The 19,016-nt window shown below is 45.7% G+C and overlaps 1 protein-coding gene across 1 annotated transcript in view; it reads right to left on the reverse strand.

Moving 5' to 3' along the window:
* Positions 1-19,016, reverse strand: part of LOC104068637 (TGF-beta receptor type-2) — a 37,602-nt gene extending 18,586 nt beyond the window's left edge. Inside the window, exon 1 of the mRNA XM_054069625.1 lies at positions 18,562-19,016. Coding sequence (XP_053925600.1) covers positions 18,562-18,613 — 52 coding nt within the window. The 5' untranslated portion in view covers positions 18,614-19,016. The remainder of the gene's footprint in view (positions 1-18,561) is intronic.

Consider the following 19,016-nt stretch of genomic DNA (forward strand, 5'->3'; position numbering starts at 1 on the left):
CTGCTCTGCCTGTATCTCACGGGCATAAAATTATCTCTATTTTTATACAAAGGGTGGATGAACTATGCTCCGTTGAGGGACAAATCCCAGCTAAATTTAAACTTCCTGTTTTAAGGCTGCTAAAAGTTCTTTTTTTCTAAAAAATAAAAATAAAATCCACTCATATATTTATAAATTTTTACCTAAATGAATACACTCAAGAGTGTTCCAGTATGATACGATCACGTCTTGCTGTGCTGCAGCAGCCATCACAAGGGTGTTCCATCACCAACCATTAGTTCAAACAAGAAATAAACTGCGAAATCACTGACTGTGGCTCATACAAGCAAGACTGTACTGATACAGCAGCGTGTACCCATGGGCATCCTGGGTCTGTGGGCAACCTGAGGCACCTCCGGGTTCTTGGTGGTCATATCTGTGACCTGCCCATGGCCAATGGATGAGCCTATGGTCCTTTTCCTTTTCAATGGAGATACTGACTCAACAGCAAAAAGGGATTTTTAACTTCTTCGATTCCCAAATCCAGGGTGTGCAGCCTGCTCCAACAGCATCTCGTGTGCCTGCTCTGCTTTCCTCACTGGCCCAGACCCTCCTCCACGAGGTGGCCATAAAAAGGTTGCTGGAAGGCTCCCACACAGAAATAAACCATTTACAAGCTCCCGTGGCCTTGTTCGTAGGGCCAAGGTTAATGGCAGAGGGGAAACCTGGCTGCAGAAGAGAAGTCTGTTGATTCTGAAGGTTGGAAAGAGGAAATTTTGTTTAAATGGCCCATGCAAGACTTAAAATGCAGCTCAGCAGGATTTGTGTCGTGCGAGGTGGTGAAGAAGCTGGGAGTGGAGCAGGTAAGGATGTTACGCGCAGCTTCTCTTCAGCATCCCGCTCCAGCCATGAGGCTCCCCTGATCATGGTGTGGCACCTGGAGATTTTGTGGGTGACCTCAACAGACCCTACACCCATTCAAGGATTAGCATCCATCCAAGGATTAGCTACCAAAATCGTGACTTCAGCTAGAATTCCAAGCACTTGCAGCCTGTGTGAGCCACCCTCACCACTCACCACCCTGTCTTACTCCACTGAGGCAGGACTCACAGGATCCAAGCAAAATTCCTCTCAGGGATGAGAGTTTTGAGGTGAATCAGAAATTAAGCCTAGCATTTGCGTGGGATGTTCTATCTACAGCGACAGCTGCCACACTCTACAGACTCCATCAGTGCTATTGCATGGGAACAGAGAACTGAATGAAAATTGGTTTGTCCCCCAGACCTCAGCCACACTGTGCCCAGGGCTGTGCTCTGGTGGTGTTGAACCCATATTTGTGCTTTCATGCCCTCAGCTCAACCCACCCATGGCCTGGCTCATGCTGTGCTCATGCCAGGCTTGTGCAGGACTACAGGCTCAGCACCATCAACCCTGGGATGTTTTGGAGCCCTGTGGAGGAGAAGGAAATGGACAAATCCAGGTTGTAGGTGTCGCCGATGCAGAAGAATGATGGATTTTGTTATTTTTGTATTTATACTCACTGGGTAAGTTAATTACTTATTTATATCAAGAGTTTGCTTGAGATCTTAGCAAAATATCAGCCTGAGCAGTTTTGCACTGGTGTGCACGATGGGGATCTTGACTTGGCAGTCATTTGTACTGTGGAGCAGAGAAGCCAGGGTGATGGAAAGAGTTAAATATGGAAATGAGATCCAGAAATACAGTGGTAACTGGACAAAATTCTTTGGAGACAAATTGTTCTAAACTAGCTCAGGCTGCGATTCTGTTATCTGCTCTGCAAGAAAGGTCAGACCAGGAATATCTCTTCCTCCCCCACCGCCTTCTCCTAGGAAGCTAAAAAGAAGAGCACAAAGCTCACTGAAAGTTTCTTCGGGACTTTGTGTCCTTGAACCATTAGCTTGTAGGTGCAATTTAACTGCCACATCACTCATCTTGGCCCTGATTAGACCCAGATGAACACTTTCAATATTAATACTCGGATGATTTAATAAAGCTGCACAAGCAGTAAAAGTAACAATACACTTCCATAAAGGGGTTCCAGATGTTGCCAAGGCAAATGCTAAACATCAACATACAAACTTCAAAAAAAAAAAAAAAAAAAAAAGTAAAAAAAAAAAAGCTGGATAAGCAAAACTTGGAACAAACTATAAACTAATTAAATGTGGGTTGAGTTTTCCAAAAATAAATTGAAGCCATAAGGATGTGATGTGAGCCAATAAATAGTACAGTTAGTCAAAGTTATTGTGGAACGACAATTGGAAAGATGGTTTGAAGTCACTGATAGGTGGGCTCACAGTGAGCTTGGCTTCCTATCAATAGGAAGGCTTGTTCTCTTGTGCATGAGAACGGAATCAAGTCTTCTGGTATCTATAACTTGGACCCCCAAGAGGTTACTGAGAGAATATGAGCCCATTTTCAAGTAGAGGAATAAAGGTAAAAACTGCCAAAAGTGCCTGAGTCTCTCCTGCAGGAGCAGCAGGGGTGATACCACCACTCAAGGACATCAGGATATTTTTTGATGCGTGGTGAGGCAGCCCTCCAGCCTCTCATTGCCCACAGGGCATCCACGTCCTCCAGCTGGCCACCTGCAAGTCCCCTTGGAGCACCACTGCCACAGTCAATAACCCATCTTCTCCCCCCATTAAAGAGTTGTCTAAAACAGCTCTCGAAAAGAATTTCCTACCAGTCCCGTCAGTGCAGCCACAGAAGCAGTCAGCTCACAACAGAAGAACTTTTGCTCTCTTGCCAGGCGTTCAGCTGCCAACAGTGACTGCAGCTGTAGGAACCCAGCAGGGTAAGTAGGGCTCTAATGAGCTCATCTCTACCAATGCAGCCCCAGATAGCAGGTAGGTCATCTACCACCTCACTTTGGCTCCAGTTTTCTGCAAACTGCAGTCACCGGGGAGGATGAATCAGTAAGGAGCAAGCCTGGGGTGCATGGAGGTGGAGGGACAGTGCACTCATTACAGGGAAGGAGAAAGAGCTTCATAGCCAAAGCACTGGCATGCGCAGGCAATTCATTTTTGCTGTAGGGCAGAATGAGCAGTTTGAGTTCTCAAATATTCTCTCCAGCGTGTTGTCTTGTCACAACTGAACGACAGATGGATTTAAGGAAAAGTGCTTGGTGTGAGATGCTAAGGCACTTGCACCTTTCTAGCTCTCCCCCTCCCAAAGTGGAAAGTGACTTTCCACAATTTAAGGACAATTTACCCTTGGTTGCTTTTATTTTTCAAGGACAAAGAAAAATTGATGATTTTAGGTCATAAATGCTTTACAATGAGGTCTACCCCTTCCTTTCTGTGTATCTGTAAGTACCCCAGAGTGGACATGATGCTAACTCAGTAATTGCCATGGGTTTCCCAGCTTGGCGTCACTGCAGCAGCTCTGGGAGTTCTCTGCATCATCTTTTCCACACAGGTCAGTCAACCTGTAATCCCTAGGCTTTGCACTTGGAAAGACTAAGGCCCAGGAGATCAGCTGCCGTGCTTTCTGCAGCTTTTCTCTAAGCAGCACTCTTAAACCGGGATTGGGGAGCACCTTATCTTAACCCTGCAGCCACATTGCTCCTAGAAACCACTGGGTAGGTGCCCTGATGGAAACCCAACCTGCGCTGAGACCCATTTTCCCACCTGGGTGAGCCTGGGCTCAGCGGCCAGTCCTTCATCCACTGCCGATTTTAGGAATAGGCTTTGCCTTGGGCTTTCATCCATGGCTATGATATGACTATGTAATAACAGAGCCTCTCATAAAATTATTATGAGAACAAACAAATTCTTTCCCTATTATATACAGTATTTGTTTTTAACATTAAAGCAACAGCCAAGCTGATGGGCTCTGCTCTCTTCCTGACCCACGTGAGAACACCGGGACCTCTGTTGTCCAATGGCAGGTTAGTCCTGAGTCGCCTCCTCCACAAAGCAACCACAAGTGCCATGGATGAGCTACATGAGGGTAATTCCTATGTCCCTGATTTCCAGCAGAACCTATGCAGGGTCAGAAGTTCCCATCACAGTTGTCCAGTGTGACCTCGGTAACAGAGATCCTAGATTTCCCACAGTCAGTTCCAGCTTGAGCTAAATCCCAGCTGTTGGAAAGTGCCCAGTTTCACAGTGGCATCCCGCAGGGCTGCAGGATGTCCCCAGAACTAGACTTGAAGGTGCTGTCCTTTTATTTCAGATGGAGCTTGGCTTAATCCACCTCAGTTCTGTTCTCCGCTGGTGGGATCTGGTGCTGCTTTCAGCTGCTGAACCTAAGAGTTTTTAGTATTGGGCTGCTCTTTTCCATCCATGTGTTGTACAAACACTCTATCTTTATCTTTGTAGGAGAGGTAGAACAGACCAAATGGAGCTGAAAAAACTTATTATCCCGTATTATGCCCCCACATAATAAGTACTGTACTTGGCAGAATACAGTATGGAGCAAGGAATGAGCCAGCAATGTTTCCTGGTGAATAAAAAAGGGCTGATTTTGATTGCATTAGACATCAGTGCTTCCCAGTGCCAGAAAGACATGCAGTATACATTTCTGGTTTGCTTGGACCTTCTTCAAACAGGCTGGTAACTGACTCATTCCACCACTTATTTTTCCTTTGTGAAAATATCCCTTTAAATTAAGTGTTTAGCAAATACTGCTTAGTCCCATTACAAAGTAAATTGGGTATGGATTGTACCAGCAGACTTCTCCAATCTCTTTCAGATGCTCAAATTACATCATGATCTAACTTCACCCTGGGGAGAAATGAGATCTGCAGAATATTGTCTGTCCTTCTGCTTTGGTAATCTCTGGTATTTCTCAGGTACCTTTCGCAGGTTATCTACGCGTCAGTGCGATGACTCTGCTTTGTGTTGGGATGTTGGGACATCTCGTGCAGAGATACCCCATGGTCATGCCCCAACAAAACTGGCATGTTATAGGTGAGCTGGAGCACTGAGGGACAGTGAGGCGATGCCTGGTGCTCTGCAAGGAGGATATGGCTGAAGCAGTTTCTCTTTGATTTTGGTCAGTGTGGGTGAGGACAAGGGGAGCATCCCCAACCCCACGCTCCTGCATCTGTCTTTGGAGTGGCTCATCTCCTCCATAGAATCACAGAATAGTTTGGGTTGGAAGGGACCTTAAAGATCATGTAGTTCCAACCCCCCTGCCATGGGCAGGGACACCTCCCACTGGCTCAGGCTGCCCAAGGCCCCATCCAACCTGGCCTTGAACACCTCCAGGGATGAGGCAGACACAGCTTCCTTGGGCAACCTGTGCCAGTGCCTCACCACTCTCATGGTGAAGAAATTCTTCCTTATCTCTAGTCTAAATCTTTCCCTCTCCAATTTATAGCCATTCCCCATAGTCCTATCACTGCATACCTTTGTAAAATGTCCCTCTCCAGCTTTCTTGTAGCCCCTTCAGGTACTGGAAGGTCCCCATAAGGTCTCCTCGGAGCCTCGTCTTCTCTGGGCTGAACAACCTCAACTCTCTCAGCCTGTCCTCGCATGACAGCCTGTCTTGCTCACGCCCTGAAATCAGGCAAGTTCAGGGATTCTTCTCCTCCAGGGGCAGCAAGGTGCTGTCCCTCTAGGACATCTCAGCTTTCCTGCTCTGAATTTCACTTTCTGTCTTGCAAAACTGCTCCTGTTGGGACAAACTATGCTCCATCCCTTCAGGCCCTTGTTTGCCCCAGAGGTCTGGGTGCTGGAGCAGGATCCAGCATCGCTGGGGCACGTTGGCAGGGAGCAGGCGCGCTGCTGCAGGACGGCTGGGCTGCACGGGCAATTATCTGCCATATTGTGCTCTCACTTATGTTTAAAAACAACAACAGCTCAACTGACTCATAGATCCTACGGCCTCTGAGTCATTTCTTATTTCTGGATTTCACTGCTCTGCCCTTTTCGATGAAGGGAGTTGCATGTGCACACACACCACACACACACACACACACACACACACCAAGTTCACATTTGTTTTTCCCCTATAAAAACAAAACGATTTCCATACCGTTAATGAAACAGAAATGATTTGACTTTGTGTACCCTGGCTTTTATTTTCCATTGTATAAAATGTGCAGATGAAATAATGATGGTTGTAAAGTAAACCTTTCTCTTTTTTTTTTTTCCTTTCCCTTTCCAGGCAGCCTCTTTTCCAAATAGCAATAGGGAGTCACTTACAGACTTGGCTTGTGCTGAGCCTGTAGTAATTAACCCCTTCATCCCCAGCTATTTCTCTGTTGGTATTTAACCACAGTGTGGGTGAAGGCAGCAGCAGGTCTCCCCTGGGACTACAAGTAAAGCAGGAGAACAAAGCAGGCAGGAAAATGTGGGAAAGGAGGAAAAGAGCTGGTCCATACAAAGCAGTGGAGGATGCTTGGGGTGATACACCCGTAGGGTGGGCAGCTTTCCAGAGACAGACAGGGAGGCTGGCACTGCAGAACCAGAGGTACCTGCACTCTTCCTCTACACCCCATTTTCTCTGGGTTCAAGTCAGCATCACTGTTTTTTGTTTATCCCTGCAGCCCCATTTAGGGTCACCTCCCTTCCTTCTCACTCCTTGGGGACCCCCAGTGCTGACCTCTCAGTGCATGTCCTGTCTCCTCCACACCATCACTGCAGAAATGATCTGTGGTAAATAATTTAATCATCAAACCTTGCTCTTTCTGTTTACAGGGCTGTTATGATTTTATGAAGTACCCAGAGGAAAATTAACAGGGTGAAGTAATACCTTACTCGAGCAGCAGATACAGCTGGAGCTGGGTGCACGAGCACATGCCTGCCCTGCGGGACGGGGTGAGCTGCCTTCCCCATGGGAGAGTGAGCTCTGCTTTTTGATATACCCTTACCATTACACACAGTCTGCCTGGGCAATCTGTCTGTCTTCAAGGCTTATAAACATAACACAAGTATTTTTCCTAATGGCATGGCTCACGCAGCAGCACAACCCTGCATCCACCCCCCTCCGGCATTAGTTTAGATGTTTTGCTGATGCCTGGCCTGGGTGCGTTAGTGACACTGGCTGTGATACCGTTACTCTTCCCAGACTGGGTGATGTGTTTTATATTATTTCTCTTGGATTTATTAAGCATTATGTAACCAGCTAACCAATCCCGCATGCGATGCAGTTGCGGCTGATTTCATGTCAGTGGAAAGTAAACAAAAAAAATGTTCTGAAGTGGCTGAAATGAAATTTATTTCCACATGCAAAGCAATTCCTGGAGGATATTCCTTGTCTCTACGCAACTACTTTGCATCCAGGCTCTCACGCAACCCATTAGAAAAGGGTTATGGAAAAATTTCATGTTGTACATGATGGGGCGCTAGAAGCAAATCCTTTCTGTTTACTCTCTGCATGAAGTGACTAAGATAGATTTTATTTTACTTAATTATTTTTAAGCATCTTTGAGGATTTCTGCTGCTCCTTGAAACACGTTTTGCTGGCATATTCCTTCTTTTTTAGTTGGAGAATTCTTTCAAACATGGAAATTACTCATCAAAGAAAGTCTGGCATTAAAGTTTGAAAAAGAGTGCAAGCCAGCCCTACAGTCCTGAGGTCCTGAAGCCCAGCAGCATCCAACCCAACGCGACAGGGAGGATGTTCTTCTGCCCTTGCTCAGCTTTGGAAGGACTGTAAGTACCAGGTGAGGCAAAAACTGTACCAACATTAGACTCTCAACTCAAGCTCTTTTGGGAGCGCTATTCTTTTTTGGTGTTATGGATAAAGCCCTTCCCATTAACACCAGTTTGCACCCAGAAATAGTTAACTGAGAATGGAAGAATATGAAATGGATAAACACTAGTGGCCCTGCACTACTTTGTTAGTTTTTTCTTAGTGCCTTTGAAACATTCAGCAATGTCTGAAAATGTGCATATTTCTGAATCCATTTTACCAATGCACTTCACTGAAACATCAGGAAAGTCGGTGGCAGGGGGGATGCCCAGTTGCATGTGATTTGCATCATTTTTCAGTAAACCCCAAGCACTGCTTCACCCAGGCAAGAAGCAAAGTCCACGTCAAGGCAAATTGCTGAATTAGGCCTGGATTGGCTGATGCATCACGTAACGGCTTTTGCCACTAACTGAGCAGCAACTGGAACGTAAAGGTGGGAGCAAGCCATGATCACAGAGTCAGACGATGCACTGTGAAGGGGCAGGACAGGACAGCCCTGAAAGTGATGCTGGTGGGTAAGCTCACAGCTCCATGTGGTTGTCACCACTGCACGTAACCTTGTGCTCATTCACTACATGAGCAAAGGTGTCCTAAAATCAGGAGAGAACCCACATGATAGGGGTTTGACCACCATTCTGGAGGTTTGCTTATCCCCTCAGAAGATGAGCAGGGACAGGTTCTGCAGGACTACTTGATGGCCCACAGCCTGCATTGAAAATGTGGCCCAAGGCAGGGTTGAAGGTTAATGCATGAGTCCCTCAAGTCACACAAGACAGCAGCTCAACATAGGATTATTTTTCACTAAGTGTGCTAAGTGCTGAGTGTGTGCTGACTGCTCCAGGTTGCACCTCTAGAGCCGTTACCATGCCAGCAAAAACTGCCCCTGGCAGACAAAAGCAGTTGTGAATTTGTCTGATAATGACTGCTTTTATCCCATTAGGTATTTGGCAGCTGTGGTTAAGTCCTGGGCTATGAAAGTCAAATTCAAGGAACTACAATGCAAACAAAGGCTTGTGGCCATCGTGTATCTGAAGGTGCAACGCAACGGAGTCCCTTCCGTTGCAGCTATTGCACCTAACCCTTTCTCTTTCGTATCTTTCACTGTCCTTCCCACTCATGGTTAGCATTGGAAAAGCCCTAAGAGAGCAAGCTAAGCTGGCAGCGCAGCATGAACACCAAGTTTGGGGTCTGGGAGTGCCCCCGCATCACAGTAGGGGATCAGCCCAACGAAAGACCATGCATACACCCAGTCCTGTGTGGTTACTGCTCAATGGAACCGCACCATGGCCCCACTGCCAGAGCATATCCCACCAGCTGAGATAGTACGTGAGAGGAATATGCCATTTCTCCCAATGGATGGAAAGCACAGCAATTTATTCAATGTCTGAGAAGGGGAAAGCTGCTGAGGATAACGTTCATAAGCAATCTGAGCAGGTCTGCCAGTCTCTGCCTATCTAGGGTTTTGCAGGGTAAGTCAATGCATTAGTGCATGCCATGGTATCATGTGTGTAGGCTGCTGGTGGGCTTTGCAGAGGGCTAAGCCCTTGCATCCCCAGTGGAAAATGCCTTCTGATGAATGGGGGTTTGCATGCCCCATTTCAGTGGGCTCTGGCATTTTGAGCCCTTTGAGGAGCATTTTGCGGTGATCCAGTTTTGACTAAATTCTGGTCTTAAAAATTACTCCCTTCTTCCCACCTCCCACACTGCTTGGGAGAAGGAGTCACAGCCTGGCCATGCATGGGTGGTTTGAGCTTATCTTTTTGCAAGTCATTGCAGAAATTGCTGAGGATTTAACAGAACTTGCAAGGCTGAGAACTGAACAGCAGAAGGTAAGAGTCAACGAGCTCCACAATGCTGTTTGTTTTTCTCGTTTCTCCAGAGCTACTAACAGTCTATCCAACATCGTATCTAACTGTAGCTTCTGCATCTCATTCTCAGGAAGATGCAGCAGAGATGAGTCTCTACATAGAAAAAGCAGCAGCAATGAACAGCAAAAGCAGGTGAGCTGCAAGTTGATTGCAGATATTGCTCTGTCTTAAGTGCTGCAATTCAAGTAAAACTACCACGTCACAGATTTTTCTTACTATTATCATGTAATAGTGTGCAATTCAGTTTTGTGTATAGTTTTCAGGCTCTGCAGGAATCCTGGATCTCTGTGAATAGATGGAAATGTAGAAGTGAAATTTAAAGATATCACCCAAACAGGTAAACATGTCAGAAACATTATCTGGGTCACATTTGGGCAACAGAGTTTGCTCTGTTTTAAGTGCAAATGGTTTACTGACAATTTAGATGAACTTCCTGAGGAGCGTTTGAAATTCCTGGCACAGTTTGATTTACCATCTGCTAGAAGAACTTTGATGAGCCCACAAGGAGACATTAGACTGGAGCTGCTCTTCGTATCTTGGGTGGAATTTTCATAATTGACTAGTTTGTATTTTTTGCATTTATGTTATTTTGATTATTTCTGAGGGCAAGCAGGGCTCGCAAGGGACTGTGTGACAAGGCACTGGGGCAGAGATGCTCTGTTATTTCTCTATCAATGTGCTGTCATCAAGTTGTTCCAGCACTGCTCATTCTTTACGTCTGCTGAAATAATCATGTAGAGTCGAGTTTTTCACTCATTTAGACCGGATCTAACAGTAATTAAGTAAGTTGTGCTGTTAGAGGGAACTTGAACTCGAGGCTAGCCTGGATTACAGATGCTAAAACCTTTCTTGCTTGTCCTGAAGCATTCCATATTTAGCAAGTAAATAGACAGTGTGTTCTTTTTCATTTCTTTCTTGATGTCTAAAAAAAAAAAATCTTTTCAAGAGCTCATCTTGTAACCTGCCAGAGAGCACTGCCCAATAGGATTGAAGTCAACTTAAGTATTTCCCATTTTTCTAAAGCAGAAGAGAGCTATGGCAAGAGGACAGAGGGAGCAGTTCTTTGGAAAGGAATTTTTGCAGGAATGGGACCAAGGGTCCTGTTGACAGGGCCTGAAGTGTTTTTCCTCCGCACTTGTAAGTAACGGGAACTTGTGTATCTGTACAGCGCATCTCCAGAGACCCCCCTTGCAGAAGGAGAGGGTTCGTGCAAGTTACAGCCTCTCAGCAGCACTGCGACACAGCTCCAAGGAGCCTTGGCAGCTGGAGGGGACAAGGCGCAGGGAGCAAAGCTGCTCCTCCAGCATGGAGGAACAGACAAAGAGGTGAATGTTCACCATCACCCACTCTGAGATCTCATCATTTCTCAGTAGCGCATTGCCTTTCCAACTCAGTGGCCTGTTCCCTGGAACATGCCGTGATCTGAACGTTACTGAGCAGTTCTGCCCAAGAGCTGCCTCCCAAGACAGAGACTGTTGCAGAGGTAAATGCTCTGGTAAGGGTGAAAGAAAAGCTTGTGTCACTTGTGCTGCTTTTTTACAAACAGGTAAGCACAGGACAAATATACAGAATGAGAGTCACCGTGAGCTGGAGAGATCTCAGCCCCAAGCAAATATCCTGTGCCTCTGGTGGGAATGTCTGAGACCATTTTCTACCACCCCTGAGTGCCTTTTGACATATTAAAGACACGGTAGGAACGGAGATCCCAGGGGATCCACTGGTCTTATTTCTAGGGATGCTTGTACCCTGGGTCTATTTGAAGAACGATGATTCATTCAACTGCTCGTTGCTTATGGTCCTGTGTGTCACTTCCCATTGTAAGAAGAAGGGTCTTGTTTGCTATCATGGGCCGGTTGGAGCTAATTTGAGGATAGATCTAGCATGGAAAAAATGCTTTACACAGCAAGACAGCAGCTGATTCAGTTTCTTCTGGTGTTCAAAGTCTCCCAGGCAGGAAATTTTATCAAGCAACATCAGACAGATGTTCCTTATCGTGTCCCAGCTGTGTTGGCTGATGACCTGCTCTGTCAAACACTTGTCAGTGAATGTAGGCATTCATTCTGCATGGATGGCATTTTATTAAGTGATCCACCTGAAAACAACAATGGATCATTTTAAGGAAATATCTATACCCCTAAGACTTGCAAAGACCCCAGAAGGACTCATAGTCATGGCACTCCCAAAAAGCATTCACAGGAAGGGGTCTGAGATCCTGATTTTGCAGGGGAAGAGAAGAAATTATTTTCTAGATTTCCAGTGCCAGACACAGTATGAATTCACATTGACAGTATCTTCTTTCTGGTGAGGTGCACGATCCACCAAGCCAATGCAGGACACTATCGAGCTCTCTAGTTTGGGATGGCTGAAGTGAGAAGTGATCACTAGAAAAATCCCAGGGTTTTGTTAACTTAAAGAAAAGGCCCTTGTTAGTGGTATAACAACCAGCAGGCCAGGAAATTCAGCAGATGTCTCTGGGCCTCTTAGAAGCAAAGATGTAAGAAAAAATTGGTTTTCCCAGAGGGAACATCTTCACAGAGGTGTTGGGAGAACTGAAAAGATTAGGAGATGCTCAGATATTGTGGCAAGGAGATGCCTTATCAATGATTGGATCACATCAGTTGAGGTGACTTCAGGTGACCGCTTCATGGCTCAGCCCTGCCTGGACCCTGGACCAAGGCAATAAGTCAGCCCTGTTTGCTGAAGGCCAGGCTTGCTGACACAAGCTCATCAGCACTGCTTTGTATGCAGGGCACATCTTAGGGTGTGACGGTCCTGGAGGTGTGGACTGTCCCTCTCCCAGGCACAGTCAGAGGATTTGCCATCGTATGTTGCTTAGGGAGGACAACAGCTCTTTACAGGCTGAGTGAAGGCAGACAGGGATTTCCTCCAGGCATCATCAGCATTGACTCTGGAGCTGTGGTGGAAGTTTCTGACGACGGCTTTCTCTGGACCTCTGCTTACCCAGAAAAGCTGGAGGTTTGGACTTGGCAGAGAGTAAACATGGACCCAAAGGGAACATCTCCATCCACAGCGTGGCAAGGTGAGATGTCTTGCCACAGGCCCAGGCAAAGCATGTCCAGTATGAAGCTGCTTCATCCTCTTCCAGGCTCATGGCCAAGGTGTGGGTTGAACTGGAGCACAGGACTCTGCAAAGTGACACCCAGCAGCTGCCACCACTGGAGCTGCACATCATCTCCCCATCACAGCTTGCTCCTGGTGATAGCTGCAAATGGCACAGCAGAAATGCTGAAAATGTCTTTTTAAAAGATTATTATTATTATGTTAATCTTTAGTCCAGCTGTAAATAATCCTGTTTATTCAAAGGTAACACTTGTGTTGAAGTAGATCCTCGGAGCTGCTAGTATCCATGTGGGCGATAGCCCTTTGTCCAGTGCAGACTGGACGGCTGGGTCGTGCAGCTGGACAAACTGATTGCCTCTAAGCCGAGATGTGTTTGCTGTAGTATAAATCAGCCGTCATTTGTCGGGCGTGTTTCTGGCTTATCAATAGGAAGCAAAACAGTGCAGTGGAACTGCTTCATGAAAGGGTAAGTCCTGGAATGGTGTAATTGGTGGGAGAATAGGCTACAGAGAGGATTGCATGATAAGCTGGCTCTCCCCCTTCTCCTAAAAGCTTGACAGCTTCCAGCAGCTGGCAGGACAGTTTCATCCCTACATGGGATGTAACAAAAAGATGAATCAATTGGCAAACAAATTTGGCTCTGATGGACCTTACAGATCCTTTCAGAGGCAGGATCACAACGACCATCTCTAAATTCAGGGATGTGCATGCGAGCAGAGCCAGGTTAGCTTTCAGCCACCCCTTCATTTCCCCCTGAAGGTCCCTAAGGAAATGTTATCCCACAGCTGGGGTCCAGCACGGAGATAATATAGCTGTAATCCACAGGTTTGATAAGGCAGGCAGCCATCAGTGGTGTTATCTCCCCTCTACATGGAGGCCCCTTCCAGCACAAGGCTTCCACTTGGCAATCAGTGCTAAATACTGGATGTGAAAAGAGCAAAGTGTGTGGGAGCTGCTGGGTTTGTCTCCTTGGTGGGACTGCTGTTTTTTTTTAATAAAGCTATCAGATGTTGCACTTCCTTGAAAACACCATGGGAGAGTTCATTAGTTTATGACAAGTTGCAACACAGTGGAGCCTGGCTGAAAGCAAATGTTATTACAAAGAATTATCACTAAGGAGAGAGGAAAATAATGTACCGAGGAAATAAACTTGACGGAGCAGAATATAGAACAATATAAAGCTGAGGAGGACAGACAGTAGAGTTCAATACTTTCTCATAATAAAAGCCCCAGTTACCTGTTTTTAATGCCAATGTTTGATTTCCACATATTCATTGAATATGTGGGACACATCTGTTCAGGACTCTGTCTCTAATGGAGTAACAAGTATCATGATTGCAGCTGGCTGAACGTTTTTATTACTAGTACACAAAAATGTCTTTGTGACCATCATCAAATAGTGGTAACACCAGTAAAACATCAGTAAACTTCAGCTTCTTTTTAGTTTTAGAGAATAGTATGTTTTAATTTTGAGTTCCACGGAATTGTATTTCAAAAAGGACTTTCCTCCCGCTAAAATACAGATTTGAGCAGTGTTAATGATGTCTCAAGTCCAAGTAAAGCTGAAGATGCAAGGGGAAAAGAAATGCCTCCTTTCATAAATCTGACATAGCTGTACACTGCCAGCTTTCTTAGCCTTCAGTTAGTCTAACTTACACCAAGGGCTGAAACCGTAGTATCAGGTTTGGAGAAGTGTAAAGGGGAATTCAAAACAATCCATCACTTGCCTTGCTGAGTCTCATGGCAGTCGCAACACTGCAGAGGAGTCCAGTTTTGCAAGGTTTTTTTGTCAGGTTTTTTCCTACCTTTTCCCCATTTATTTCCTAACTGGAGACTTTGTTGCAGTTTTGTTCTTATTTAGCGTCCTGGCACTATGCATGAGTTTCTCCTTCAGGCAGTGGGATGCTGTGCCTGCTCCCTGTCCAGCCACCTATGCCCACCCCATGTGGGGTCCTTGCAGTCCCTTGGTGCGTTTTGAAAGTAATAATTTCTTCCTGGGTGTTTTGGCTGCCTTAAAACTATACCAAAACAAACTATGGTGCTACTTGAGAAGGACTATTATAAGCAATCCTGCAGCCATAGGTTCTGGGGAGAGCAGCACCCACCTCCCTGTGCTGCGTAGCCTGGGAGAAGAGGTCTGCTCTGCTGCTCCAGCTCAGCCTTGGACCTGCAAAGCCTCTTTCCGCGAATGGATGTATTTGCTGGTGAGATGGAGGGTGACTTTTCCTTCATTATCTTCCTTCCCTTGTCCTCTCATCAGCTCAGGTTTCACCCCATGTTCCTGAACAGTGCACGCATTGGTGTTGGGGTACAATTCTGACAGCTCCCCTGTTCAAGGACCGGGCTGGCGTTTTGGTGGCAGTACGACCCCTTATTTCAGGTCTAGTGACCTTAAAAATAAGAGGCTAACTTCTTGAACAAGCTGCCTCAGGAGCCTGGGATAGGTCAGAGATTTCTTGAGCAGATCAAAAGCCAGAGATGTTTTTCTGACAGCCCCAGAGCTCCCTATCATGATTTATGAATTATATACTCTCTATATGTTTAGCCGAAGAGGCTCTCTGGGGGAGTAAGGGCTGGTTTGTGCAAGGAGGAATGAGTATGTGGTTTCAGAGAGCCACCATCTACCAAGAGATACCCCCTCTAATGCGCTTTCTGCAGAGCTATCAGCGTGCCTTGAGGGACTGTGGCAGAGGGATCCCAGGAGTCTCACAGCAAAAAGAGGATATTTTAGCAGGCCAGCATTTTAACAGGAGACTGAGTTATGAGGAAGCAAACCCAAGCCCTTTGAGCTGGGAACTCTGGAATCAGAGCAGCAGACCTGCAACCTTCCTTTGTTTCACAAGTCCTCTTTCTCTTTCTTTGCTTCAGTAAACCCTGTAGGGTACAGATCTCCCTTGGTAAGTGGTAGGTGCCCTGGCAGAGTTTGAGTTTCATGTCCTGTTTTGGAGGCTGGATGCCCAAAAGCGCTCTGCTGGACCCCTGGGGCTCTTCATGCCCTGAAAGCTGTCGTCACACCAGTGACACTTAGCTCATGGTCTTGAGGTTGTCTCAGCAGCTCAGAGTTGTGGTGCTTTTCTCTCCTATCCGTGAGATGAGATTTTGCTCAGCTCCATGCTTGCGTGGTCTGACCTGAGCCCTGTGCCTGCAGACTGAGCAGGAGGGAGAGTTTCCTGATTCTGATGCAAAACAGGGCAGGAAACCTCCTCATTATTAACTTTAAGGCCAGAGTGTTTCCATGTGCACAATACAGTAATCCCTATATCATGTCTATAACTTCTAGGCTATAGTCTACCAAGCAGATAGAGTGCAGTCATTGAAGGCTTTTGAGCAACAAAAATCCACCACATCCTGAGCCTGAATAATTACCCGCTGGAACAACTTTACTATGTTGTGCTCTAACACAAAAGCACCTGGTTTCAGCTTCCAGCATGTAAATCTTGTTTTTTCTCTAACCCATAGAACAGGAAGCCCTCTGCCAGAAAGCATCTTTCTGGGACCTGGTTATAGACAATTACTAGCTCACCGCCTGGCTCTCCTCTGGCCAAACTAAAGGCACTGAAAGCCTTCCACCATGGCAGTGTAAGGCAGGTTTTCCGATCCTGAATGATTCTTGTATGTTTTTGTCTTGGGCTAGGGAAATCCAGAACTGCACCAACTCTCTGCCCTGGAAGATCACCTGCTTCCCTGCGTGAGGGTTTGCATTAGCAGTGGTGCAAATGCAGCTCCTGTCTGCATCTTCTGCTGAGAAAGCCATGTAAAAATCCTGCCTCCCAGCAGCCACTACCACTGGGGAGAAGTTTAAGGGTAGATATTTTGAAGCCTTGGTAGGGCTGGTCAGGGAGAATTAGGCAAATCCAGTAGCTGAGATGTCAGTTGTCTGTCAGACTACAGTCTTTTTTTCCATCAAGTATGGATGAAAGCGGTCAGATGTGCTGTCTGATGACCGCTCAACCATGTTGGTGATTAAAGGGATAAAGACAGGCAGTGTGGAGCACAAACCGGGGTCTCTGCTGCCCTGGTGTAAACTTTAAGGGAGAGCAGCAAAGTTGCTAAAGGATTCTCAGCTGATCTCAAGAGAGTTATTTTGTGTTATCTGAGATGCAATTTGGGCCATATTCTCTATGGCAAATCTTAAATCTCTGTGCTAAGAGGAGCGACCTCGCTGCTGTCATCAAGGCAGCCTTCAAGAGAGGCTGGACGAGTGGTGGGATTTGCTGCTTGAAGAATGAATGTGTGTTTTCTGTCATTTTGGGGAACTTGCTGTTCACTTCTCTCTTAATGTCACTGCAAAGTTGGCTCCCAGGGTACTTTAGCTGTCTCAGAATGGCTGTATGCTTGATCTTAATACAATAGGAATGCAAGGGAAGTGGATGTAGCCCCAGAAAACATTTATCATTGTTGAGCTGAATCAGAGAAAGTGAGCCTTGGTTTATTTTTTTTTTCCTGTACAGAGGCAAATTTTGTCATCATATCAGTCATGTAACCTTTCAGATGAACTTAGTAATCATGATATGTTTTGGTTTGGCTTCTTTCAGATTAAAACCTTGCCTTTCAGAAAAGGGAAACCATAAGTTAAATAACTCCAAAATTAGGTATTTCTGAAGGATAATTAGTGGTCTTCTTTCTTACCAAAAACAACCCAAGACTGTGCTTTAAATAATACCTTGTAGTAATTCCTTCAGTCCTGCTCCAAATGCAATTAATTTAGCAGGATGTTATCGGTATAACGTCCTACATTTCAAACCAGATTTTAGAGTATTATCTATAACAAAGAATATTATGTATCATCAGAACTTTTTGAAGAAACAGCCAGACCCTGTGTCCTAAACCTCCCACCTGGGTCTCTCTGTTTCAATAGTTGCACCAAAGATTGTATTTGCCTACACACAAACTACCAACAGGTCATACTCTTTCATTCCCTGTTCCTGTAGATAGGGGGACCCATGTTAAGTGAATGCAGCTACAGATCCCTTCCCTCAGTTATTTCATTTGGATGCAAAAATACTGGACTCATAATCCTACTTCATCGCTTTGAACAAAAAGCAATTTTGACTGCATTGAAATTTCTATAGCAAGGGGAACAGGTCTGTGTTTGTAAGAGTTCACTGTAAAAATTGTCATTGCCTGTGCAAGTATATATGTATACACTACATAGGGAGATACGTGTATATACACATACATATAGAGTGTGTGTGTGCATATATATACACACGCACCATATATAAAGACACTAACACATACTTAGAAGATGTGTATATAACACTCACTTATACACAATTCTATTCCCTGTTATGAAACAATCAGCAAGATATAAACAAGAGAAGTTAAACCACGGATGGGCACATTTTCAAGTGCTGCTGGAGGGTTTTATCTGCACTATTGAAGAAGTGCTATCAAAACCTAAACAGGGCACTTATTACAAAGAAATCTTTACGTAAGTGCTGGAAAGGTTTGCCGAATAACCAGATGTTGTTGCAAAGACACTTCTCCTCCCCCTCTCCCTGCTTCTTTCCTTCTTTAATAGTTCGATTAATTCTGCGCATAAACCAGGGCAGATAAAAGTTCCAAGCAGCAAACTTCACCACATCTGGATACTGTCGAGGCCAGATCGTTCAGCGGTGCACTTCAGTTGCTTTTAAGCTCCCTCAATAAAATAAAAACTTCCAACAAGTAATGCTGACCTATATATATTTTTTCACTGTAAACACGGACATCTGCGAGCTGCTCCAAGCGAGCACGCAGCACTTTCCACCAAGGCAAACATTCTCCCTTCACTGTAAGAGAAATACACAGCTGATGCCGTTGTAGCAGCGTATTCTACTGAATTCTCAGCTATTTCCAAACCTCTGGCTAATTGCTGTCAGGGGAGAAATCAAAGATTAGCTGTTTTGCTAGAAGACGGAAAAATAAACGACCTCTCAGAGTATGTTGCTTAGCGTTGTCTAACCAGAAACATTTTTCTACTCACAGAAGGAGAGCAGCAGTAAGGAAAGCAGACCCGATCCTCTCCAGTAACCCATTTTCTGGATCCTGCCAGCTACCAGAACCCCGGCTTCACGGCGTTGACCAGTTCATCTTCCCTTGGTGCAGCCAATCTCTTGTGCTTCTTCTGTCAAGCTCGGAGCCCCGAGTTTGCGAGGCTCCCGGCTACCCTTGCCGGGAAGGCGGATCCAGCAGCTAAAGCCCAGCTGTGTGTGGGGTCCGCCCAGGAACTGCAGTTTATGAACAAACTAAGCCTGACTCTCCTCTTGAAATATATACAAATATGGGAGGGGGGAGTCAGGGGAAGAAGCCTGGCTCTGAGAAAAGGAGTTTGATATTTTTTTATCCTGATGACAACGCCGAGCTGTTCCCGGCTCCATACGACCCAAGGATCTTTGAAGGAGACCTAATGTCTACTGCAGGCATCTAATCAAAAAGGCA

This window comes from Cuculus canorus, chromosome 6, assembly GCF_017976375.1.
Source record: "Cuculus canorus isolate bCucCan1 chromosome 6, bCucCan1.pri, whole genome shotgun sequence".
Lineage (NCBI taxonomy): Eukaryota > Metazoa > Chordata > Aves > Cuculiformes > Cuculidae > Cuculus > Cuculus canorus.